General features: G+C 45.4%; 1 protein-coding gene across 3 annotated transcripts; it reads right to left on the bottom strand.

The window, feature by feature from the left end:
* Positions 1-883: 883 nt before the first annotated feature.
* On the bottom strand, positions 884-26,657 carry LOC106571140 (papilin). Of its 3 annotated transcripts, none has more exons than XM_082961655.1 (14): positions 26,566-26,657; positions 13,134-13,201; positions 12,982-13,043; positions 8,183-8,292; positions 7,930-7,990; positions 7,734-7,836; positions 7,488-7,618; positions 6,936-7,244; positions 5,173-5,349; positions 4,794-4,944; positions 4,569-4,640; positions 2,820-2,967; positions 1,675-1,753; positions 884-1,356 (listed from the first exon to the last, which is right to left on the bottom strand). In XM_082961655.1, exons 3-14 carry the CDS (start codon positions 13,036-13,038, stop codon positions 1,057-1,059), a joined length of 1,698 nt encoding a protein of 565 aa, XP_082817781.1. In that variant the 5' UTR covers positions 13,039-13,043; positions 13,134-13,201; positions 26,566-26,657; the 3' UTR covers positions 884-1,056. The 3 variants fall into 3 exon arrangements, with proteins under 3 accessions (XP_082817781.1, XP_013999334.1, XP_013999332.1); XM_014143859.3 differs by lacking the exon at positions 26,566-26,657 and adding an exon at positions 25,696-25,845; XM_014143857.3 differs by lacking the exon at positions 26,566-26,657 and having other exon boundaries at positions 13,134-13,252.
* Between the last annotated feature and the right edge of the window lie 966 nt (positions 26,658-27,623).

Below are 27,623 nucleotides of genomic sequence, written 5' to 3'. Positions count from 1 at the left end.
GTCTCCAGACTCTGTCACGTGCTCAGTGTGAACCTGCTTTCATCTGTGAAGAGCACAGGGCGCCAGTGGCGAATTTGCCAATCTTGGTGTTCTCTGGCAAATGCCAAACGTCCTGCACGGTGTTGGGCTGTAAGCACAACCCCCACCTGTGGACGTCGGGCCCTCATACCACCCTCATGGAGTCTGTTTCTGACCGTTTGAGCAGACACATGCACATTTGTGGCCTGCTGGAGGTCATTTTGCAGGGCTCTGGCAGTGCTCCTCCTGCTCCTCCTTGCACAAAGGCGGAGGTAGCAGTCCTGCTGCTGGGTTGTTGCCCTCCTACACGTCTCCTGATGTACTGGCCTGTCTCCTGGTAGCGCCTCCATGCTCTGGACACTACGCTGACAGACACAGCAAACCTTCTTGCCACAGCTCGCATTGATGTGCCATTCCTGAATGAGCTGCACTACCTGAGCCACTTGTGTGGGTTGTAGACTCCGTCTCATGCTACCACTAGAGTGAAAGCACCGCCAGCATTCAAAAGTGACCAAAACATCAGCCAGGAAGCATAGGAACTGAGAAGTGGTCTGTGGTCCCCACCTGTAGAACCACTCCTTTATTGGGGGTGTCTTGCTAATTGCCTATAATTTCCACCTGTTGTCTATTCCATTTGCACAACAGCATGTGAAATTTATTGTCAATCAGTGTTGCTTCCTAAGTGGGCAGTTTGATTTCACAGAAGTGTGATTGACTTGGAGTTACATTGTGTTGTTTAAGTGTTCCCTTTATTTTTTTGAGCAGTGTATATAACGCCAGTGATAAACTGGGGCCACTCTCCAAGTGTAAAAAGTTAATAAAAATATATTATGACACAAGAAGAAGGATAACATGCTACAACAGATTTGTTCAGTTCAGTTTATTGATACCAACAATGACAGAAAGCACAGAGAAATGGTGCAGGTCAGATCTTGGAAGACATTTGTTCACAGATGAAGTAATTTATGGAATTGCTTCATATCTTTCCTTTCCTCTGTATGGTGTGTGTATGACTGAAACACATTCATCCTGTGTCTCTTAAGACCGGGCGCGGTATGCCCTCGCCCTCGCCCTCACGCCCACCCTTACTCTCATGCCAGACTGTGCAGGTGGGGATGCCTGTCGTGGTGTCACGACGGCGCCGCCACACTCCCTCTGGCAAACGTCCCTGGACACAAAGTTGTTGGCATTGCCATGGCAACCACCATACCAGAACTGGGTGCAGCTGCCAGTGGCTGAGTTGTAGTGGAAGCGGGATGTCCAGTTGGCACAGGGTCCATCGTCACGTGACAGGGAGCACATATGGCCGGACTGAGCATAAGCTGGGGCAGAGTGGTCCTGCAGAGAGAGAGAGAGAGAAAGTCAGACACACGCACACACAGAGAGACATACATACAGAAAGACAGGCAGACAGACAAACAGGTGGTATAGTAAGACATATATATATTTAACCTTTATTTAACTAGGCAAGTCAATTTAAGAACAAATTCTTATTTACAATAACGGCTTACACCGGCCAAACCCATGACGACGCTGGGCCCATTGTGCGCCGCCCTATGGGACTCCCAATCACGGCCGGTTGTGATACAGCCTGGATTCAAACCAGGGTGTCTGTAGTGATGCCACTCTGGTATAATGGGTGGTAGCAGCTCTTACCGCAGGTGGGTGGTAATCAGCACATCCTGCCCTTCCATGACCCTGAGCAGGAGTCACCCCATCCAGACAGCAGCCGTACCTGACAACCAGACACACACACAGGTAAGATATAGAAAACAAACCAACAGGTAGCTGGTATGGACAGGCACACACAAAGACAGGTGAGACAGAAACACGGACACAGATGGCATCCATATAGGCCAGGGCTGCCCAACCCTCTTCCTGGAGATCTACTGTCCTGTAGGTTTTCGGTCCAACCCTAAATTAGCGTATCTGATTCAGCTAGTTAAGGTCTTGTTGAGCAGCTAATTAGTAGAATCATGTTTGTTAAATTAGGGTGGGACTGAAAACCAAAAGACATTTTACATATTTAGCAGACGCACAGTAGTGAATGCATACATTTCATTTCGTGCATTTATTTATTTGATAATATATATATATTTTTCTTTGTACTGGCCCCCCGTGGGAATCGAACCCACAACCCTGGCGCTGCACACACCATGCTGGCGTTGCAAACACCATGCTCTACCAACTGAGCCACAGGGAAGACCTGTACGGTAGATCTCCAGAATGAGGGTTGGACTGAAAACCAACAGGATGGTAGATCTCCAGGATGAGGGTTGGACTGAAAACCAACAGGATGGTAGATCTCCAGGATGAGGGTTGGACTGAAAACCAACAGGATGGTAGATCTCCAGGATGAGGGTTGGACTGAAAACCAACAGGATGGTAGATCTCCAGGATGAGGGTTGGACTGAAAACCAACAGGATGGTAGATCTCCAGGATGAGGGTTGGACTGAAAACCAACAGGATGGTAGATCTCCAGGATGAGGGTTGGACTGAAAACCAACAGGATGGTAGATCTCCAGGATGAGGGTTGGACTGAAAACCAACAGGATGGTAGATCTCCAGGATGAGGGTTGGACTGAAAACCAACATGATGGTAGATCTCCAGAAGAGGGTTGGGCAGCCCTGATATAGGCCATTGAGTTAAAAGTCACTAGTTGGACTGCAAGTAACATACATTTTTGTCACAATCAACCTCTTTGTGCCATGTGTGTGCAACACAACGCTATCTCTATCTGAACGTTATGTAATGTTCTGTAACCGTTCTGCGCCGTACTGAACAGAACCAATGTCTTACCGGGTGCGTTCACAGTCATCTGTGGGACAGCCCTCTCCTCTATGCCCACCAGCGGAAGTGTGGCCATCCGGGCAGCAGCCATAGTATGACTGGGCACAGTGGGGACCAACCACGGTGGTGGAGTAAGGGTCATACACTGTGTTAGTGGCTAAAGAGAGCAAACACACATAAGGTCACATGTTTACATAATGTATACAAATAGCCTATACTTAATGAGAGTAGCTTACCAAGACAAACTTCCAAAAGGACTAATTCAAGGTAAAAAGGAGTTGGAGCACTCCACAAAGAAAGGCAGAGATTTTTTTTTTTTTTCACTCTGAGGAAGACGTTAGCTTGGCGTTGAAACATCAGTCGTCTGTTCGCATCCTGTTCAATGGATTAAAGTGAGCAAAAATAAATACATCTCTGCCTTTTCTTTGTGGAGTGCAACAACTCCTTTTCACCTCAAATTAGCCCTTTTGGAAGTTTTTCTTGGTAAGCCCTTCTCATGATTTTTGTCATTGTTGTTGATCACCTTTCCTTTCCTTTGTTTGGTGAGGTACGAAGGCCCACCTGAACTCTATATTATACTTAAAGTACATATACAAAAAGTAAATACCCACCCGGATAAAAATGAGCATGTAAGAATATGTAGAACTGAGTGTGTTTATTTTTTAGCTAGACAGTATATTTAGTAGTGGTAGGTATGTTTAGCTAGACAGTATATTTAGTAGTGGTAGGTATGTTTAGCTAGACAGTATATTTAGTAGTGGTAGGTATGTTTAGCTAGACAGTATATTTAGTAGTGGTAGGTATGTTTAGCTAGACAGTATATTTAGTAGTGGTAGGTATGTTTAGCTAGACAGTATATTTAGTAGTGGTAGGTATGTTTAGCTAGACAGTATATTTTTAGATATAGGCCTACCAGTTTGGCAAATGGAACGTGTGATGTATATATGTAGCTACGATTTTATGATGGATTACAACACTGCCTAGACCACTCAAATTCAACTCTGGACCTCAAAGCTAGTTCCTGGACTGATTCAGACCTGGGATACCAGGTGGGTGCAATTAGTTATCAGGTAGAAGACAAAACCAGCAGGATCTGGACCTCGTAGGGTCAGAGTTGAATACCTTTGGTCTAGACAGGGAGGACTGGGACATACAGTATGTACCATAAGAGAAGTGTGTTTTAGCACCACCACCACAGGAGGTTGGTGTCACCTTAATTTGGGAGGACGGGCTCATGTTAATGGCTGGAGCTGAATAGGTGGAATGGTATGAAATATATCAAACCTATGGTTTTCCAAGTGTTTGATGCCATTCCATTTGTGCCATTCCAGACCTTATTATGAGCCGACCCTCCCCTCAGCAGCCTCCACTTACCACCACCAATCAACTTACACCACTGTGCACACACCCCTCGTTACTATGACAACTAGCATAGCTATGTCAGCAAATAACTGCTGTCTGAACATGCACAAATCCCATTTGATCACTTGTAACTTGCTGATTGGACAATCTGTAGACCAAAACAGATTTGAAAAACAGAACTGATTGGAGCATTAAGGCTTGCAGGGTAAACAAGGCTTCAGAGAAGTGTGTTTTAACCTGAGGATAGATAGTCTCATAGTCAACTGTGATTTATTGGAGTGAGAAATTAGTGATAAATAAACAGTAAGCTATTTCTGTCTCTACTTTAATTATCCCAAGACAGTATACGAACATTGGTGATTATAATTTCACACACAAACTGATACACACACGTACCTGAAGGGTTATAAGGCACAAATCCTCTCAGAGTTCTGTCATGTCCTCTTGGGTCATGGACACTTGGTACACCTATACAGAGAGGGACAAGGATGAACACACACACACACACACACACACACACACACACACACACACACACACACACACACACACACACACACACACACACACACACACACACACACACACACACACACACACACACACAGGGATTGGACTCACTCTGGGCTTCATGGCAGGCCTGGGTGTTACAGTGCTCCACAGTGGGGGGTCTGGGATGGGGGGAACATCTGTCCTCCCCATGTGGGTTCTGTTCTATGTCCATACACACCACCCTTCTCTCACGCACCCCTCCACCACACTTCTTAGAGCACTATAGGGACAAAGAGAGGGAGGGAGAGACAGAGGGAGAGGGCAGTGAGAGAGAGTAGGATGGAAGGATAGAGAGGGAGAGAGTGACACAAAAGTAAGGAAAGATGAGAGGATACATAAGAGTGAACTGTAGTCTGTCAAAAGTATCTCTCTCATTGTTTATGTATGTTATTTAAAGTGTTTTGTAATGTAGGATTTTGACCCAATAAAAAAAAGGTATCTGTCTCACCAGTCCGAAGTCATTGACATGCCAGCTGATGTGGGTATGGCAGGCTTGTTTGTGGCAGGCCTGGACTGTGGGTGGGCGTGCCAGACCGCTGCAGGCCTGCTCCGCAAGATGCTCTCCTCCCGCCCCCACACAGAACACCTCCCTGGTCTGCTGGCCATCACCACAGCTCACTGAGCACTGGACATTGGACATATCAATTAGGGAATTTAACGGCAAAACAAAATCTGCAATCTGAAAATCATTCTGTGGCGACACTGTAGTTGGTCAGTACAGTAGTTTACACCTTGCTAGAGAGGTACAGTATAGTGAACATGATTTTGCGTCCCGACAGATACATCTTGTTGACAGAGAGGTTTGGGAAACACTCTCCTAATCTACCCTCTGTCTTCATATTGCTAACGTTGACTCTATACTGGCCATACTGGTACCCGGTACCCAGTACCCAGTATTCACCACACTGTAGCTACCCAGTACCCACCACACTGTAGCTAACCAGTACCCAACACACTCTAGCTCCCCAGTACCCAGTCCCCACCACACTGTCGCTACCCAGTACCCGATACCCACCACTGTTGCTACCCAGTACCCACCCAGTACCCGGTACCCACCACACTGTAGCTACCCAGTCCCCAGTCCCCACCACACTGTCGCTACCCAGTACCCGATACCCACCACTGTTGCTACCCAGTACCCACCACACAGTAGCCACCCAGTACCCGGTACCCAGTACTCACCACACTGTAGCTACCCAGTACCCAACACACTCTAGCTACCCAGTACCCAGTCCCCACCACACTGTCGCTACCCAGTACCCGATACCCAGTACCCACCACACTGTAGCTACCCAGTACCCAGTCCCCACCACACTCTAGCTACCCAGTACCCACCACTGTAGCTACCCAGTACCCGGTACCCAGTACCCACCACACTGTAGCTACCCAGTACCGGTACCCAGTCCCCACCACACTGTAGCTACCCAGTACCCGATACCCACCACACTGTAGCTACCCAGTACCAGTACCCGATACCCACCACTGTAGCTACCCAGTACCCGGTACATTTTATTTTAACATTTTAGTAATTTAGCAGAAGCTCTTATCCAGAGCGACTTACAGTAGTGAATGCATACATTTCATACATTTATTATTATATATTTTTTTTCTCCCCGTACTGGCCCCCCGTGGGAATCGAACCCACAACCCTGGCATTGCAAACACCATGCTCTACCAACTGAGCTACAGGGATACCCACCACACTGTAGCTACCCAGTACCCAGTGCTCACCACACTGTAGCTACCCAGTACCCAGTGCTCACCACACTGTAGCTACCCAGTACCCGATACCCACCACATTGTATCTACCCAGTACCCGGTACCCAATACCCACCACACTGTAGCTACCCAATACCCAGTACCCACCACACTGTAGCTACGCAGTACCCAGTACCCACCACACTGTAGCTACCCAGTACCCAGTACCCACCACACTGTAGCTACGCAGTACCCAGTACCCACCACACTGTAGCTACCCAGTACCCAGTATTCCCCACACTGTAGCTACCCAGTACCTGGTACCCACCACACTGTAGCTACCCAGTACCCGATACCCACCATACTGTAGCTACCCAGTACCCACCACACTGTAGGTACCCAGTACCCAGTACCCACCACACTGTAGCTACCCAGTACCCAGTACTCACCACACTGTAGCTACCCAGTACCCAGTACCCACCACACTGTAGCTACCCAGTACCCAGTACCCACCACACTGTAGCTGGACACACTGTACTCGGCACACTGCTGCTGGTTGCAGGCCTGCTGGCTGGCCGGCCTGGGTAGTCTCTGGGAGACGCAGTAAGAGTCATCCACCACGTGGGGCGCCGTCGAGTCCTGGACCATGCACTGTACACTACGGTGCTGTGTGCCTCCATTGCAGGGGGCTGAGCACTCGGACCAGGCGCTGTATGTGTAGGCGTACGTGAGGGACTCGCGGTGGCGCAAGTTGGCGGCGGGAGCGGGAGGGGCGGGCGCCACATCACGGTCCATGCCGAGGATCTCTCCGTTGATCACCGCCTAGATATCAGATAACACAGATTAAGACAATATGAGTGTGTGTGTGTGTGTGTGTGTGTGTGTGTATGTGTGCGTGCGTATGTGTGTCTGTGAGTGTGTGTGTCTGTGTGTGTGCGTATGTTTGTCTGTGAGTGTGTGTGTGTTTGTCAGTGTGTGTGTCTGTGTGTGTGCGCACGTGCGTGCATGGCATGTTGAATTATTAAATGTCGAATGAAAAGAACGATATAAGGTAAGTGCTAATACCCTACAGATGCCTGCGATACAGATGTCACTGCGGCCCACATAGCAGGGTGTCCCGTCCACCACGGCAGGCCTGTGTCTGTAGAAGAAGTTCTCTCCACGGGGGACGCAGTTCAGCTCACATGGGTTAGACGCTTCACATGTTAACAGCAAACATTAGTCATTCTTCATGTATGTAAAATTAGGATATGGGTAATAATCCACAGTGAAATATTACACTTTATAATTTGCATGTAATTCCCATTGTACCTCCATGGTAAGGCAGCCAGGTGTAGCGCTTGCTCTGGAAGTCCATCCTATTAAACTGGGCACACTGCTCCTCACGGATATCCCTGGAACCCACTGGACATGCCTGCATGGAGCAATTACAGACAATCTCAGTTTGTTGGGGTTTTCATTGGGGGGGGGGGGGGTTGTGTGTGTGTGTGCGTGTGCATGCGTGTACCTGCGTATTACAGGTGCGGTAAGAATTTGAAGATCCCACGCAGTTGTTTCCTCCGTCTGTCCTGCAAATCAAAGAGGAGAGTCAGAAAAACATACAATCCTCATACACACACACACTCTCAACACACACACTCTCAACTCTCAACTCTTTCTCTGTCTCTCTCTTTCTTTCTCTGTCTCTCTCTCTTTTCTCTCTCTCTCCATCTCTCTCTCTCACACACTCTCTCAACTCTCTCACATTCACTTTTTTTTACCTTGCTGTGATACATTGCCTGGTCCTCATGGCTACTCCTGTGCCACAGGGGCGGCTGCATGGCCCATAGGTTCCGTATTCTCCCCAGTAGTCATTGCTGGGCGCCGTTAGCTGGAACACAACAGCAGTGAGCACACCAAACACCATAACCCGCCAGTAAACACAGTACTCGGTAAGTATACACCAGAATAGCAAGTGGATAACATCCTATCACCACAAACAATTACATATCATTACACAAACCTTTTACACACCAGTATGGTAATGATATAAAATCCCCACATTCCAGCTGTTTTTGTAAACAAAATATATGACTATGTGTGCCTGTAATGTGTAATGACATGAGTCGTGTTGTATTATTGCTGTTTTATATACATGTTGGGGTATTATGTAGTAGTATTGGATCATCATATGTATTTCCGGTTAGTTTTTGTTTTGTTTGTCTTTCATTGAGGGTACTCACTGAAAATCTGCTTTGTATAACATTGATATATATAGGAAGCTCCAACAGTATTGGGACAGTGACACATGTATTGTTGTTTTGGCTCTGTACTCCAGCACTTTGGATTTAAATGTTACAAAGATCACGAGGTTAAAGTACAGACTGTCAGCTTTAATTTGAGGGTATTTTCATCCATATCGGCTGAACCGTTTAGAAATTACAGCACTTTTTGTACATAGTCCCTTCATTTTAGGGGACCAAAAGTATTGGAAAAAATGCACTTATATGTGTATTTATGTATACTGAACAAAGATATAAACCAACATGCAATAATTTCAACGATTTCACTGATTTACACAGTTCATATAAGGAAATCAGTCAACTGAAATAAATTAATTATGCCCTAATCTATGGATTTCACATGACTGGGCAGGGGCACAGCCATGGGTTGTCCTGGCCCAGCCAATCAGAGTTTTTCCCCACAAAAGGGCTTTATTACAGACAGAAATATTCCTCATTTTCATCAGCAGTCCGGGTGGCTGTTCTCAGACGATCCCGTAAGTGAATAAGTCAGATGTGGAGGTCCTGGGCTGGCGTGGTTACAAGTGGTTTGCGGTTGTGAGGCCAGTGGGACGTACTGCCAAATTCTCTAAAACGACGTTGGAGGTTGGACATTCTTGCAGTCAGCTAATTGCACGATCCCTGAAAACTTGAAACATATGTGGCATTGTGTTGTGTGACAAAACTGCACATTTTATAGTGGTCTTTTATTGTCCCCAGCACAAGGTGCGCCTGTGTAATGATCATGCTGTTTAATCAGCTTCTTGATATGCCCCACCTGTCAGGTAGATGGATTATCTTGGCATAGGAGAAATGCTCACTAACAGGGACGTGAACAAAAATATTTCTGGGATCTTTTATTTTAGCACATGAAACCAACACTTTATATTTTGCATTTATATTTTTGTTCAGTATAGTAAAATGTTAAGTGTTTGGTCCATATTCCTAGCACGCAATGATTACATCAAGCTTGTGGTTCTACAAACTTGTTGGATGCATTTGCCGTTTGTTTAGGTTGTTTCAGATTATTTTGTGTCCAATAGAAATGAATGGTAAATCATATATTGTGTCATTTTGGAGTCACTTTTATTGCAAATAAGAATAGAACATGTTTCTAAATACTTCTACATTATTGTGGATGCTACCATGATTACATATTGGCCTTAAATGAATTGAGAATAATGATGAGTGAGAAAGTTACAGAAGTACAAATATCATACCCCAAGACATGCTAACCTCTCACCATCAAGTCAAATGAAGTCAAGCTTTATTTATCCATCAACGCAATGTGCTTTACAGGAAAAAAATATTTAAAAAAAACAATGAAAATAAAGCTGAAATATTTACTACACAAAAAACATAAGATAAAATCAAAAGAATGACAAACTGAACAAAAAAGCACCCTGAGGAAAAGCAAATCTAAAAATGTGTTTTAAGATCTATTTTTTCATGTTTCCAGTTTCAGCCCCCTCGGGTTCTCTGGCAGGCTATTCCAGAGGCTGGGGGCATAGTAACTAAAGGCTGTCTCTCCATGCCCTCTTGGTCCCCCTCGGGTTCTCTGGCAGGCTATTCCAGAGGCTGGGGTCATAGTAACTAAAGGCTGTCTCTCCATGCCCTCTTGGTCCCCCTCGGGTTCTCTGGCAGGCTATTCCAGAGGCTGGGGGCATAATAACTAAAGGCTGTCTCTCCATGCCTCTTGGTCCCCCTCAGGTTCTCTGGCAGGCTATTCCAGAGGCTGGGGGCATAATAACTAAAGGCTGTCTCTCCATGCCTCTTGCTCCCCCTCAGGTTCTCTGGCAGGCTATTCCAGAGGCTGGGGGCATAATAACTAAAGGCTGTCTCTCCATGCCTCTTGCTCCCCCTCAGGTTCTCTGGCAGGCTATTCCAGAGGCTGGGGGCATAATAACTAAAGGCTGTCTCTCCATGCCTCTTGGTCCCCCTCGGGTTCTCTGGCAGGCTATTCCAGAGGCTGGGGTCATAATAACTAAAGGCTGTCTCTCCATGCCTCTTGGTCCCCCTCAGGTTCTCTGGCAGGCTATTCCAGAGGCTGGGGGCATAATAACTAAAGGCTGTCTCTCCATGCCTCTTGGTCCCCCTCGGGTTCTCTGGCAGGCTATTCCAGAGGCTGGGGGCATAATAACTAAAGGCTGCCTCTCCATGCTTCTTGGTCCTAGGCTTTGGGATAGTTAAAAGTGCCAGAGGACCTGAGGGACCTACTGGGTACATAACTTAAAACCATGTCTGACATATTGGGGTGCACAATCCTGGATTGATTTAAAAACCAATAGAATAATCTTAAAATGAATTCTAAAACTCACAGGCAGCCAGTGCAGACTTTAAAACCGGTGGTGTGTGTGCTCAGTCTGGTGTCGGTCACTACCCATGCTGCATCATTCTGTATGTTTTTACAGTTGACAAATTACCTTCTTGGGTAGACCATTACAATAGTCAAGCCTGCTTGTAATAAAAGCATGGATGAGTTTTTCTGTATCAGCCTGAGAGAGAAACGGCCGCACCTTGGCAATGTTCCTCAGGTGGTAAAAAGCTATTTTGGTCACATTCCTAATGTGTGATTTGAAATTGAGTTCAGAATCAAAAATAACACCTAGGTTTTTTACTTTTTATTGTCCGTGAATTAAAATGTGCGGCTAGATTCTCTCTCTGTGCTTTGGCTCCAACAAAAAGTACCTTGTCTTGATTTACCTATAGGAAGTTGTGAGCCATCCAAGTATTTGAATCACTAATACAGTCTAATAATTTATCCGTGGAGCTAAAATCCTCTGGTAACACAGAAATGTAAAGTTGTGTATTATCTGCTTAGCAGGGAAAATCAATGCTGTGCTTTCTGATAACGCTGCCAAGGGGTAACACCTATAAACTGAACAGTATCGAACCTTGTGGAATGCCACGTGACATGTATTTTCACTGAGTTATCTTCAACAAGGGTGACAAAAACTCTTGACCTGTTAAATAGGTCCTAAACCAATTTAGAACTGGACCGGAGAGACCAACCCACCTCTCCAGTCAGTCCAGAAGGACATCATGGTCACCAGTGTCGAATGCAGAACTTAAATCTAAGGGTACAAGGACAGACAGCTGTTTGGCATCTGCGTTGACTCTATGATCATGTATCACTGTAAATAAGGCTGTTTTTATGCTGTGGTGGGCACGGAAAGCAGATTGGATTTTATTCTAAATACGGTTGGCACTTAAAAAATAATTTAGCTCTTTGAACACTAATTTCTACAGAATTTTGCTTAAGAATGGAAGGTTGGAGATTGGCTGAAATTTGCTAAGAGCTGAAGAATCTAAATTACTTTTCTTCAGAAAGGTTTTCACCATAGCAGTTTTTAGTGCAGTGGGGAAAGTGCCTGTGAACAGGGACTGATTAACAATAGCTTTCACTTCTTCAGATATGCAATTAAAAACAGTTTTGAAAAGGTGGTGGGGATAGGATCGAGATGGCAGGTAGAAGACTTAAGTTGTGATATCCCTTTCCTGAGCATGTCTGTGTCAACCAGGGTAAATAAATCCATAGTGCCTTTGTGTGCTAGGTTAGGGGACATATCACCAAACTTCACATCAGATCTTGACTGATACCCAGCCTAATGTTGGTTATCTTATCTCTGAAATATGCCGCAAACTCATCACATTTAGATGTGGAGGAAAGTTCACATAGGTCTGGGGGGGTAGGATTTATCAGGCCATCAATGGTCGAGAAGAGCACTCTCGAATTATTCAGATTATTAGTGATCAAGTTAGAAAATGAGCCCGTCTGGCATTTCTAATTGCCTTGTTATATATGCCAAGTTACTGTCTCAGAATATCATAATACACCTGTAACTTTGACTTTCTCCACTTCCACTCTGCCTTTCTGCTATTTCTCTTTAATTGATTAGTTTCCTCACTCATCCAAGGGCCTCTTTGTTTTGCTGTGGCCCTTTTCAACTTGAGCTATGGCATCAACAGTTGCCCTTAAATTGCAATAAAAACGATCAACTAAATCACCACGAGAGGAAGGCAGAATAGGTGATGGAGTATTGTTCATAAACTCAATAAATCTGTAGCAACTTCAGAGGTAAGATAGCGCTTCTTAATGCGTTCAGTATTACCCTGTGCTATGGGAAACAGGGTAGTAAAAAAATACAAATAATAATAAAATACAATAACAGGAGATGTGAGTATTTTTGAGGTGGGGGGTATGGTATTGGTGAGTCTGTAACTTTCTCACACATCATTATTCACCTGTATGTTTTTTTAACCCAAGCAATACATCAAATCAAATAGGTATCACTCACAGAAGATGATGGTACAGCCAGTAACTGCAGGAGAACCAGGACCAGTAGGATGTTCATGTTTACTAGCAGAGATAGGAAAAATACAAAGGTGCCTAAACGTTTGCAAAAATGTCCAAAATACAATAGAATATATGATCATCATTCAATCGTACCTTTTCAAGATCTCTGTAGTTCAAATCCACTCCTCTTGCTCAGTGTCCCAGAAGGATGTGCACTCGCCCTGGAGACAGGAAAGCGACTGACACTCAGTTATCAGCCCTCTTAACTTCCCAGCTCTCAGAGCTGTTAGCTATAGTACAGGTGTCCGGTTACAATTAACTCCTTGCATGAAATTAACGCCTTTTAAATTCAATTCACTTTGCTCCTTTCAACTTGGATTTCCCCCATCACTTTGTTTTTCATATTTTTTGTTGTTGCTTTTTATCAGGATACATACCTATTTTGGGGTAAAACTTTTCTTCTGTTCATTCTGGCAAACTATGATATTCAACTCTGTCTGAAGTGACATCCAGGCCAATAATGTGTTGGTAGTACAGTATGTTATTGTGTACGGTATTTGCTACATCGACCTTGTTGCACACAGACATTGATATATTGTAAAGCAGGACAGGGCAGAGCAGGACACCATAAGAGCAAACAATAACACAAAATGTACCTTTTATTTTACAGTGAAGAAATTACCTCTGATCATTACACAATAATAACCAAGGAATTACAACACTGAATTACTCTTTCTCTAGGAATCAGTCTATGAAGCACCACTAGGCTAAACAGGTAGTTAGTTACCAGTTATATTCTTTGAAGAAAGTACCAGAAAGTACCCATTATTATTCCACAACCATTATAGTACCAGGTAAGAGGTAAGTATCAGTGGTATCAGTAACGTAGAATAAAGTGAACAATTGGAAGGACAATGAAATGATCCTAGAATTCAGAACGTATATTGTGATGGGGAAATGATAACAAAGGTCTATAGTGTGGAGGTGTGGGCTGATTGTCTCTAGACTTGATTCTGGCTGTTATAATAAATTGTTCTCATATATCTGATGATAATGATTGATGACAGAGCTAGTTACCGAAAGTCCAAGGACACACTGACGATTCACATGAATGTATACACACATAGGTATTGTATTGCACCATTATGTATCAAGTATATACTGTACATGCTGTGTGATTCAGTTTAAGACTGCAACAATCTTCTGCTCTGCTGTGGATTGTTGTTCCCTTTTTGCTATTATTAAACCTAATTCATTGTACCAGCTGCCACTCTTTCTTAGAGGCCTGAGTTTTCCTTATTACAAATATACACATCCATAAAAGCATAGAGTATAACAGCTGGAAAAGACATGGTTACACACATCCAGAGACAACAGTTAGTTAAGTCCTTTAAAGGTTTGTTTGTGGCTCAACTTCGTGCGACGTTTACCACTCCAACCGCTGAAAGTCCCTTTTGCACACCCCACAACCCCACTAAACACACACCAAGTCACTGAAATCACCTTAGGGGGTTATTTCGGAGTTATTTCAGTGTGAAAACAGAGGAAGAGCAATGCCAGGGTGGGGAAGGAATCATGCCCTGTTTCTGTGTGTTAGGGTGCCATTAGTAGCGGTTCCCATGCCACGTTTTCACCAGACAGGAGAAGACAGTAGACATTACGGCTTCTCTGCTGGGGAACACACAGCCACACGGAACCCTGGAATATATACTTTAATCTAATCAGTAGGCTATCTATCCTGGGGAGAGAAAGGGGAGGGGGAGGGAGAGGTAGAGAGAGAGAGAGGGAGAAACACAAGGCAGAAAAAGAGGGGGATTTCTCAGTCAAAAGCAGACGAGACAGAGTGCAGGAGAAAGGGACGAGACAGAAAGCTGGAGAAAGGGACAAGACAGAGAGCAGGAGAAAGGGACAGAAAGAGACAAGACAGAGAGCAGGACAAAGGGGCAAGACAGAGAGCAGGACAAAGGGACAAGACAGAGAGCAGGAGAAAGGGACAAGACAGAGAGCAGGAGAAAGGGACAAGACAGAGAGCAGGAGAAAGGGAAAGAAAGGGACAAGACAGAGAGCAGGAGAAAGGGACAAGACAGAGAGCAGGAGAAAGGGACAAGACAGAGAGCAGGAGAAAGGGAAAGAAAGGGACAAGACAGAGAGCAGGAGAAAGGGACAAGACAGAGAGCAGGAGAAAGGGACAAGACAGAGAGCAGGAGAAAGGGAAAGAAAGTGACAAGACAGAGAGCAGGAGAAAGGGACAGAAAGTGACAAGACAGAGAGCTGACGTGGAGAAGTGTCCTCCGATGACCTGAAAGCCCAAATCAAAAATAACTACAGTATGTAATGTGTAGAACTGTAGTTCTTTCTGGTCGGTTCTGAACTACTTTGGTGACCATATTTCAGGTGCTCCCAACTGGGTTCAAACCCATGGTCTACTTCATGCTACTGCGTTAGCTGTGAACTAAAGCCTAGGCATTAGCTCAGGGAGCTAACGCTAGTCTTCAGGTCTCAAACAAGACTGTTAAACTTGCATAGGCTCAGATATGACAGATTGCTCTTTGATTGACTCATCCCTCAACATCAAAAACAGCTAAATAAAAACGCTAAAAACACCATTCCACAAAGATGTCTCCCCCCTCCCGTATCTCCACAGAGAGTGATACATCTCTATCCTCTCTAAACCCACCACACAGTCTCTGCTCTCTCAAGTGTCCATTTGGTTTTCCATAGAGCAGTCTGGGACAGAATCTGAATCAGTCAGTCTCTCATGGGTTGTGTTCAGTATATCGCCAAACATTTCGCAGAGCAAATGAAAATCTTCACTCTCATTGGAAACATCCAGGTAGTATCTCCCGGTTTCACTCCATTTCAAAATGATTTCTGCCAACTGAACACCACAGCACTCTTTTCCACTCAGAGCTGCCTGTTGAGCTTCTGCGCTTGCCTCTCCTTGGAGTTGAAGGCGAACTTGGTATCCTGCAGCTCCTCCATGGCGTCCATGGCCTCCTGCATGTCACGGGACAACGCCTCGTACCTCTCTGCCAGCTCTCTCCGCTCCTGCCTCAGCTCCAGCACCATGCGGGTTAGCTCCGTCATGTTGTGGCCACAGTGGCCCCGGAGCTGCTCCACGTCAGAGAGGAGAACCTCCATGCTGTTCATCAGCTGCTCTAGGCGCTCGGGAGACACCAGCATCCCGCCCTCCCCCATCCAGACTGAGAAAAGGCTGTAGTGAAGAGGCTTCACAGGAAGACTAGCAGATGGCCTGGAGTCAGCTAATGGGGATCCAAAGAAAGAAGAAAGAGAAATCCAAACCAGGAAACAGGAATGTAGCAGTGATCAAACCAGGAAACAGGAATGTAGCAGTGATCAAACCAGGAAACAGATATTTAGCGGTAATCAAACCAGGAAACAGAAATGTAGCGGTAATCAGAGGTGCTGATGATCAACAAGTAAAGTGGGAAAGAAATATGAGTACAGAGTTAAAAGAAAAATGCTAGAAAAAACAAGAAGAAAGTAACAGAGAAAGAGAAGTGGCTCCTGCTCTTATTCTCTCTGTAAAAGGTTTTTAAGCTTCTTCTGGCTGAATACAGGTCTAAGGGTAATCCTCTGTGCTTTGTGTGTTTGTGTGTGTGTAATAGAGAGTACAGTATGTCTGCACAGACCATAGTGTGTCTGCACCTGTGTGTGTTCAGCCTGCTCTCTGACGTCTGCTGCTCACTAATCCGCTTACAACAGCTAACCTGACCTCCACCCCACAGTCAGGGTGCCTGCTTACCTCCCACTCCATCATCCTTCCCAGCCTGAATTTGTCTGTCTGAGTCAAGGTGATCATAGATCACAGAATTCCATATAAGACGCAGAGGCAGAATGTGAATTACGGGGGTCGGCTCCCCTGAATGAGACATGAGCTCCTCTAAAGGTAACAAAAGTAAAAGTTGTTTTTGGGGGGGGGGGGGATCATTTGACAGAGATGTGCGCCGACAACAAGATGTGCGCCTCTGTCTCAGAATGTGTAGCCCAAGTATCTGATGCTTTCTGGACTAAAACAGTATTACATGGGCTAGATAGAGGGGGTGCTGTTTTGCCCGGATGCTTTCTCTGGTGAGATACTGTAGATTCAGCCACTGTAGATTCAGCCACTTGTGAATTGAAGGAAAATTCTAAAACATTATTTCATACGTTTTTTCTTTTTTTATATTGTTCACATTTTTGGGGAAGATTGGCTTCCCGTGGCATACATGAATACACCCACTAGTAGGCCTAATGACAATCACAATGCCATTACACTTATGGTGTTTAACAGCGCAGCCACAGGTAACCTACTTTTTTAAGTGATTTGTTTGAGTATCAGATGAAAACATCATGACTGGTTGTTCATACCACATTAAAATGTAAATACATTTTTACTGTTAAATTACATGTCTTTACTATTAGACCCATTAAAGTATGTTTCCCATGCTCCTCTGAATGTCACAGTATACTTTTTTCCCTGTGCAGAGGTCTTGCTTTCTCTCTGGCTTCATTATGGTGATAGAAACTGTGAAGACACACAATTCATGAATGTGTAAGTCAATACAATCTATGTACAAGAACTCTAGCATGGGAATATTAAACCTTACCGAAATGACCATGATGTATGAGATGCAGAGGTCAGCTGCACCATTTGATCAGCAGAGGTCAGCTGCACCATTTGATCAGCAGAGGTCAGCTGCACCATTTGATCAGCAGAGGTCAGCTGCACCATTTGATCAGCAGAGGTCAGCTGCACCATTTGATCAGCAGAGGTCAGCTGCACCATTTGATCAGCAGAGGTCAGCTGCACCATTTGATCAGCAGAGGTCAGCTGCACCATTTGATCAGCAGAGGTCAGCTGCACCATTTGATCAGCAGAGGTCAGTTGCACCATTTGATCAGCAGAGGTCAGCTGCACCATTTGATCAGCAGAGGTCAGCTGCACCATTTGATCAACAGAGGTCAGCTGCACCATTTGATCAGCAGAGGTCAGCTGCACCATTTGATCAGCAGAGGTCAGCTGCACCATTTGATCAGCTGTCACAAGGAGAAGCGGACCAAAGTGCAGCGTGTGTGTCGTTCCACATTTTATTTACACTGTGAAACTATGCGATACATAAACATAAACTACAGAACAAAACAACAAACCGTGACACAGAGGTGAAACATACACTACTCAAAAACAATCTCCCACAAACCCAGGTGGAAAAAAACCCTACTTAAGTATGATCTAATTGGAGATCATCCCAAACAAAACCCCAACATAGAAATACAAAACTAGACCCTGACAACATAGAAATAGAAAACATAGAAGAAAAAAACCTGTCACGCCCTGACCTACTCTACCATAGAATATAACATCTTTCTATGGTCAGGACGTGACATCAGCAGAGGTCAGCTACACCATTTGATCAGCAGAGGTCAGCTACACCATTTGATCAGCAGAGGTCACTTTCAACATGGGAATGTAGTAACTTTGGTTACATTAGGACAAGATATTTATGACACAAACACATTTGACACCATACCCCACAAGGACCTGGACAAAAGGAACACCTACAGTACATGAGAATGCTTTTTATGAACTACAGCTCAACCTCAACGTCAGCAAGACGAAGGAACTTATTGTGGACTATAGGAAACGTAGGGCCAACCACGCCCCCATTCAGATCGACAGGGCTGTAGTGGAGCAGGTCGTGAGCTTCAAGTTCCTCAGTGTCCACATCACTAAGGACCTATCATGGTCCACACACATCAACACAGGGCATGACAACTCAGGAGGCTGAAGAGATTTGGCATGGGCCCTCAGATACTCAAAAAGTTATATAGCTGTACCATTGAAAGCATCTTGACTGGCTGCATCACCGTTTGGTATGGCAACTGCTCAGCATCCAACCGCAAGGCGCTACATATGTACGGCCCAGTACATCACCGGGCAGAACTGCCTGCCATCCAGGACCTCTGTACCAAGCGGTGTCAGAGGAAGGCCCTAAAAATTGTCAAAGACTCCAGCCACCCAAGTTCTCTCTGCTACCGCACAGGAAGCAGTACCGGAGCACCAAATCTGGGACCAAAACAGCTTTTACCCCCAAGCCATAAGACTGCTGAACAGTTAATCGAATGGCTACTCATACTATTTACATAAACACCCTTTATTATTTATTTATGCATCTTAATTGTTTTGCACTGACTCTACCCACACACTACACTGACACAGCAACACACACACTGCTGCTGTCGTGGTTGGACCTGGTCTCGCTTGAAAAATAGATTTGGATTCTGTTTGACTTGACAATTCCATAAGGACATGGTAGGAGAGCAGAAACAGACAGTCACCCAGGCTAGTCCGACACTTATTAACCAGGCTAGTCCGACACTTATTAACCAGGCTAGTCCGACACGTATTAACCAGGCTAGTCCGACACGTATTAACCAGGCTAGTCCGACACGTATTAACCAGGCTAGTCCGACACGTATTAACCAGGCTAGTCCGACACTTATTAACCAGGCTAGTCCGACACGTATTAACCAGGCTAGTCCGACACGTATTAACCAGGCTAGTCCGACACGTATTAACCAGGCTAGTCCGACACGTATTAACCAGGCTAGTCCGACACGTATTAACCAGGCTAGTCCGACACGTATTAACCAGGCTAGTCCGACACGTATTAACCAGGCTAGGCCGACACTGTTTCAGTATGATATATTGGATAAAGTAATAAAGACAGACACCAATGTCTAGTTCAATAGCCTTGTTCATGCATTGTACAAATCCCTACACGCGGAGTCCGGGGAACAGTCCGGCTAGTCGATTACCTATCAACTAGACTCCGTATAACATCATCCTTTTCAATAGAAAGTGCAAACATAACAGCATAACATTAAATTCTTAACAATCAAGTCATAACAATTAAGAACGCATGACATTTTCTTTTTACTTCAGTTGTCATCTTCCTTTCTTTTTAAATTTTCTTTTTTTCTTTATTTTCTTTTATTTTATTTATTTTTATTTTTTAAATGTTTATTTTTATAAACAGGAGGACAAGTTAACACAGTCTCTTGCTTACAGAGTAAGCCTGTCCGGTGGCTTGCACAGCCGACCCACCCGTGAGTAAGTATTGGCTCTGACAGGGGTAGGATTAGGGCCACGAGCTGGAGAGCTTGGTGGGGTAGAAGCCTCACCTTCAGTTGGCTCATGTCTCAATTCTGCACCTCTTACCCTTAGGCCTGGACTGTGATCCATCTCATCTAGGTGAGTGTATGGCGTGTTCTGGTTTGTCCGCTCTGCTATGCGCAGATCCACCCGATTGCGACGATAGAGGGAGCCACCAACATCCACCAGGTAAGAGCGTGGTGCAACTCTCTGTAGGCACGTGCCCAGCCTCCAAAGTCCTGTGTGGTCTCCCGGCAGCGGTTTCATCCTTATCGTTTCACCCACCTCCAGTTCTGGTAGGTCTCGAGCAGTCCGGTCGTAGAAGCACTTAGCGAGCTGCTTTCTGCGACGCAGTTTGTCCGTGACGCCAACCATGACGCAGGGCTCAAGTAGCTTGTTAGCTACGGGGATGGTAGTCTTCAGACGTCTGGACAGAAGGCGTTGTGCTGGGCTGCTGTCCATGTTTTCGGTGGGTGTGTTCCTCCACTGTAAGATCGCTTTCCATGGGTCGTTGCTGTCGCGCGCGGCCCTGCTTAACAGGTTTTTTGCAATCTTGACAGCTGACTCTGCCTTGCCATTTGCTTTTGGGTGTCTTGGAGAGGAGGTTACATGGTCAAACTCCCATTCTGAGGCGAAACGCTTGAACTGTGCAGTGAATTGTGGGCCATTGTCCGTGATTACCTTGTCAGGCTGACCTTGCCTGGCAAACTGCGCCTTGCAGCGCTTTATGACCGTCTCTGCAGACAAGTCAGGGAGCAGTTCAATTTCCCAAAAGTCAGAGTAGTGATCCACAATGAGAAGATAGTCCTTTTGTCTGTGGCTGAATAAGTCCATGCTGACGATTTGCCAGGCCCTTGTGGGCAGTTCGTGTGACATCATGGTTTCCTTTTGCTGTTCATGAGCGTACTCGTTGCACGTGGTACAGTTGCTGACAAAGTCTTTAATTTCTGCTTGCATGTTTGGCCAGTATAATGTTTCACGAGCCTGGCGGTAGCATGCGTCACCTCCAACGTGACTGGAGTGTATGCGGGTAAGCATCTCTGGACGTAGTGATTTGGGAATAATGACCTTCTGACCTCTGAACAAGACGCCATTTTGCACGCTGATCTCATCTCGAAAGGTCCAGTATTCTCTCACTGTGAAAGGTGTCTCCTCTTTCAGGTATGGCCAACCTGCGAGAGCCATGGACTTCAGTGATTGTAGGTGTTCGTCCTTGTCAGTGTGTTGCCTGATCTGGGCTAGGCGGTGATCTGTGACATTTAAGTAGTCTGCCTGATTGATCTGTTGAACATCTTGTTGTTCCTGCTGTAGCGAACAGATGGCCTGCCGCTGATAGGCAGTGCCTCTGCCTGTACATTGTGCCGTTGCCCTGCTCAGTGTGTCGCTGATGTACATCTCTGGTCCTGGCTTGTAAATGACCTTCAGGCTGTAGTTTTGCAGAGTCAGGAGCATGCTTTGAAGCCTCTTGGGCGCGTTGAGGAGAGGTTTACTGAATATGGCAATGAGTGGTTTGTGGTCAGTTTCAGCGGTGACCAGCTCTCGACCATACAAGTAGTGATGGAATCGCTGGCAAGAGAAGACGATGCTGAGGCACTCTTTCTCAATTTGTGCATAGTTCTGTTCGGTGGGGGTGAGCGCTCTCGAGGCAAACGCAACGGGTTGGCCTTCCTGCATAAGGCAGCATCCAAGTCCCCTTTGACTGGAGTCACTCTGGATTGTGACAGGCTTCGTGACGTCGTAGTAGCGCAACACTGGCATGGATGAAGCCAGAGATTTCATCTCCTGCACCGCTGCCTCGTGCTTGGGTAGCCAGTGCCATGGTGTGTCTTTGTCCAGCAACCGGCGCAGAGGCTCACAGACTGCTGATAGGTGTGGCATGAACTTTGCAAGATAGTTTGCAAAACCGATGAGACGCTGTACTCCTTTTGCATCAGATGGGTTTGGCATGTCGAGGATCGCTCGGACCTTGTCTGGGTCCGGCTTCAGGCCTTTTGCCGAAAGAATGTGGCCATGGAAGTGGACGTCTTTCACCTTGAACTGTAGCTTCTTCAGGCCAAGACGAAGCTTAACTGTTCGACAGCGCTCCATCAGTGCCAGGAGCTTCACATCGTGGTCGCGTTCTGCTTCATCGTCTGTGTCACCACAGCCTACGATCAGGACATCATCAGCGATGGGTTCAATGCCCTTGAGCCCAGCCAGTAACTCGTGCTGCTTGCGTTGGTATACCTCAGGTGCCACTGAGACACCAAACGGGAGCTTGAGCCAGCGTTTCCGACCCCAGGGGGTCCAGAAGGTAGTCATGAAGCTGCTTTCTTCGTCCAGCTTGCATTGAAGGAATGCATCTCGGGCATCCACCAAGGTGAAAATCCTGGCCTTGGGAAGCTTGTAGAGGACATCCTCTAGTGTCGGCATGATGTAGTGGGATCGTTTCAATGCTTGGTTCAGATGCTTTGGGTCGATGCAGACCCTCAGCTTCTCTGGTTTTTTCACTATGACCATATTGCTGATCCAGTCAGTTGGTTCGGTCACAGATGTCATGTGGCCATCGGCCTCATACTTGTCCAGCTGGGCCTTCACAGCCACTTTCATTGCAATGGGCACATTGCGAGGAGCACACTGGACTGGAGTGATGCTCTCATCCACTTCAAAGTGTACCTCACCAGGCACTGATTCAACGGGCATGTTGAATACATCGTCATATCTGTTGAGTAGTTGTTCTTTGGACAGGGGTCCATGCTGGACATGATCCACAATGTGCAGGTCATTTGGTACAGTGAACTGCATCAGTCCCAGGCGTTCGCATGTAGAGCCTGAGAGGAGAGGATGTTGACTGGTTTTCACAATCTCAAACTCCAGCTTGTGTTTGCGTCCCCGAATAACACATTCGGTCTCAAAGGTGCCCATAGAGCTCATTAGCTCTCCTGAGTACAGCTTTAGTCTAGTATCGCTGGGCAATAGATGCGTGTCAGGTGCCAGATTGATTTTGTCTTTGTAGCTCATTACGTTGCATGTAGCACCGGAATCCAGTTGACATTGTTGTTGCTTGTTGTGTAATCGTAGTGTCACAAACCATTTCTTCCCTCTTGAGTGTACAGCCCCAATGGATTCATGCATGTAAATGTTACTTTCACTGTTCAGCCCTGAACATTGAGTGACATCATCAACACAGTGAATCTTGCCCTCACTCACCCTTCTTTTGCTTTTGAGACACACTTTTGCAAAGTGATTATTAGTTCCACAAGCTCTGCATGGTTTTCCATAGGCAGGGCAGTGCTCTTTGCCACGTGTGTGCGTATTCCCACAGTATATACATGCTACTGGGCTCTCTGTGTTCACCGTTCGTGGTGAATTACTCTGCCTTGATTGGTTTTGCCTGAATGTCTGCCTAGCAACAGCGTGAACAGTGTCAACGTCGGAGCGTGGGGTTTCGATTTCCATTGCTCTCATTCTCATGTCAGTGACTTCAGCAGTGCGGCACATTTCGATGGCAGTTACTAATGTTAAGCCTCTCTCTCTCAGTAGACGCCGGCGTGTATCCTCATTTGCAATTCCCAGTACTATTTTGTCACGAATCAATTCATCTTTCAATCCCCCGTATTCACAAGTGGCGGATTTTTCTCTCAAACGGGTTACAAAATTGTGTACTGACTCACCCTCTTCCTGTTTGCAGCTTCCGAAAACGAACCGCTCGTAAATTACGTTTCTGGCGGGTTTGAAGTAATTCTCCAATGCATCCAATATAGCCTTTGCATCACACTGTTGTCGCGCTGTGAGGGTGAGATTGTGCCGGTAGATATGCCTGCATTCGCTGCCCATTAAACTCCTCAGAGTTGCCGCTTGTACCTCGTTGGGTTTCTCATGTAGACCGGTCGCCAGCGCATAGTCCTCGAATTCATCCCTGAAATTGTCCCAATTAGTATTCCAGTCCCCTGTGAGAACCATGGGATTAGGTGGCGGAATGTTCGCTGCCATAGCGATGGAATAGGAGACTTCTTTGCCTTCAGTCATCGAGGTAGGTAGTGATGCTAGCTAACCAGCTAACAACTAGTTGATCAGTGTTGTGAGTAGGAATCGGCGTGTGTTCGCATATGGAACGTAACCGCGCCTATACTGTACTTAGCTACAAAAATAACAAACGTATGGTTTTCGAGCCACTTCTGATACCATGTTTCAGTATGATATATTGGATAAAGTAATAAAGACAGACACCAATGTCTAGTTCAATAGCCTTGTTCATGCATTGTACAAATCCCTACACGCGGAGTCCGGGGAACAGTCCGGCTAGTCGATTACCTATCAACTAGACTCCGTAACAGACACGTATAAACCAGGCTAGGCCGACACGTATTAACCAGGCTAGTCCGACACTTATTAACCAGGCTAGTCCGACACGTATTAACCAGGCTAGTCCGACACGTATTAACCAGGCTAGTCCGACACGTATTAACCAGGCTAGTCCGACACTTATTAACCAGGCTAGTCCGACACTTATTAACCAGGCTAGTCCGACACGTAATAACCAGGCTAGTCCGACACGTATTAACCAGGCTAGTCCGACACGTATTAACCAGGCTAGTCCGACACTTATTAACCAGGCTAGTCCGACACGTAATAACCAGGCTAGTCCGACACGTATTAACCAGGCTAGTCCGACACGTATTAACCAGGCTAGTCCGACACTTATTAACCAGGCTAGTCCGACACGTATTAACCAGGCTAGTCCGACACGTATTAACCAGGCTAGTCCGACACTTATTAACCAGGCTAGTCCGACACTTATTAACCAGGCTAGTCCGACACTTATTAACCAGGCTAGTCCGACACGTATTAACCAGGCTAGTCCGACACGTATTAACCAGGCTAGTCCGACACGTATTAACCAGGCTAGTCCGACACTTATTAACCAGGCTAGTCCGACACGTATTAACCAGGCTAGTCCGACACGTATTAACCAGGCTAGTCCGACACTTATTAACCAGGCTAGTCCGACACTTATTAACCAGGCTAGTCCGACACTTATTAACCAGGCTAGTCCGACACGTATTAACCAGGCTAGTCCGACACGTATTAACCAGGCTAGTCCGACACGTATTAACCAGGCTAGTCCGACACTTATTAACCAGGCTAGTCCGACACGTATAAACCAGGCTAGTCCGACACGTATTAACCAGGCTAGGCCGACACGTATAAACCAGGCTAGTCCGACACGTATTAACCAGGCTAGTCCGACACGTATTAACCAGGCTAGTCCGACACGTATTAACCAGGCTAGTCCGACACGTATTAACCAGGCTAGTCCGACACGTATTAACCAGGCTAGTCCGACACGTATTAACCAGGCTAGTCCGACACTTATTAACCAGGCTAGTCCGACACGTATTAACCAGGCTAGCCCGACACGTATTAACCAGGCTAGCCCGACACGTATTAACCAGGCTAGTCCGACACTTCATATGCGTGCTTTTGAGGCAGCTCTGTTGTGTCTGCTGGGATGAAGGAACAGAGAAAACGTAAAATATTGCATGATGTAGCAGCACAACTAGCTACTTCAATTATTACCTCAGCTTCTTCAGTATCAAACATTGGCTTTATTTGCCTCCAACTTTGACGTTTGTGAGTTTTGTTCTGTAAGCATGTCCTCCGTTGCCTGTTGCTCGTTATGTGTGTTTTCCTGAACCACTTTACACAAGAAGAAGTTCCTTCACATGAACAATAAAGATATTAGAGTTGAATTGAAAGGTATTTTCTTCCTGGTAACTATGTATCAGATTCAGTGATCATTTCTATCTTCAAGTACCAGAAAACACCCAGATATAGTGTATAGTTGGAGCTTGGAAGTACTCTTGTAAATGTTATTGTTCTTCCCTCCAAAGGCAACAGACAGCACAGCAGGTACACATACAGAGCGGTGATTGAGCTCATGGACTCTTTTATTCTCTGGGTAATAACAAATAACATACACTCACTCCTCTCAAACAGAATGAACCAGTCTGAGAAAATGGCCTATTGCAATAATATGGCTAAAGTTGTAATACCGCCAATTAGCCACCAGATGTCAGTCTATACCCATCAATGTAATACAATGTCACTATGAGTGAATATAATAATAATTTGGGGTGTTTATATTTTTCATTTATATAAGTGTGAAATGGAAATTAGGTTTTTGTATATCTCAAACCCCCCTGAGACACCACCAGGGAGGGGAGTCAGGGTCACCATTGTCCAGCACCCCTGGAGAAATTGACATTAAGTGCCTTGCTCAAGGACACAGACTGATTTTTCACCTTGTCAGCTCAGGGATTCGAACAAACAACCTTTCAGTTACTGTCCCAACGCTCTAACCTCGAGGCTACCTGCCGCATATCACATTTTACCAAACACAAATTCAATAATTATGCAACCTAACTTCACAAATGAAACAGTACCTACCTGTGACTGTGAAAATGGCAACAGCCTGTGTCACACTGATTCCAGTGGCTAAAATATCCTAACTCTCATTTTGCGAGAAAAATCGACTTGTTTGACATAGATTGCATCTTATGAAAACGTGTTATTGTAACATCCATTCACAGTTACTCTAAGAACTCAAAAATACTTTAGAGCAGGATGCAGCAGCAGGTAAGTCAGGGATGGGCAGCATTGATGAGGGAGGGGCCACAGTTGTTCACTAGTCTGCGTACCAACATCCAACCCCCCCATACAATCTACCTGCAGTGAAGCCGCTCCGTTTGCGCATATTTTCTCGTCATAAAGTTAATTTACGAAAATCGCTTTTTAGCAAGTTTTCTGACTAGCTAACATTAGCCAGCTAGCTAGCGAGTGTTATGATATGACAATGAATTTGTCATTTGTAATTCGTGTTGTTTAATGATTTAGGGACTCCTGAGAAAACCAGCAAAACAGGCTGTCGTCAGTGGATGTAAATAATCTTGCTAGCTAAAGCATTTACTGCAAATTGAATGTACAATTGTATAAACTTGCCTTGCAATGCAGCTTAAGTAACATAGCTAGATAACTATTTACTTGCTTATTGTGTAGTGGATGATACAAATAACTGCATGTCTATGGATGTGTAGCTCGATACAGTATTTAGCCGACACGTGTATGGACCCTAAAACGTTTGGTATGAATATTAGTTCAGAACCTATCTATGAACCTCAGCTATCACAGTTGTATCGACGTCAAGTCTGAATGGCATTAATGAAGCCTATGGATAGAGTAGAATATAATAACTTTATTTTTCCAAGGAGGCAAGTCCTATATACATGTACTGTTGTTATTACCACGCATGAGATCCCCACATTGTAGACTGTTCATTGAATATATTCACTGATCATGTACTCTTCCTTGGCAAATAAAGGTGAGGTTCAGGTATGAATCTCTGAGACATTCTTTGTCAGTCATAAACTCCATTCTTTGAATGATGTTTCTCCATGTATGTATTACAATTATACGCTTCAACAGTGTTTACTGCTCCTGGGACATCA

This window comes from Salmo salar, chromosome 15, assembly GCF_965601325.2.
Source record: "Salmo salar chromosome 15, fSalSal1, whole genome shotgun sequence".
Classification (NCBI taxonomy): Eukaryota; Metazoa; Chordata; class Actinopteri; order Salmoniformes; family Salmonidae; genus Salmo; species Salmo salar.
Note: the sequence above shows the minus strand (reverse complement) of the source record. Positions and strands in the feature narration are given on the sequence as shown.

Excerpts from the sequence above, each read along its gene's own strand:
- LOC106571140 (XM_082961655.1), bottom strand. The coding sequence starts at position 13,038 with ATGAACATCCTACTGGTCCTGGTTCTCCTGCAGTTACTGGCTGTACCA. Across the intron at positions 5,350-6,935 it reads GTGTGTCCAGCTACAGTGTG|TGCTCAGTGAGCTGTGGTGA; the intron begins GTGGGTACTGGG and ends TCCAATGTCCAG. Across the intron at positions 2,968-4,568 it reads TGTGCCTTATAACCCTTCAG|CCACTAACACAGTGTATGAC; the intron begins GTACGTGTGTGT and ends TGCTCTCTTTAG.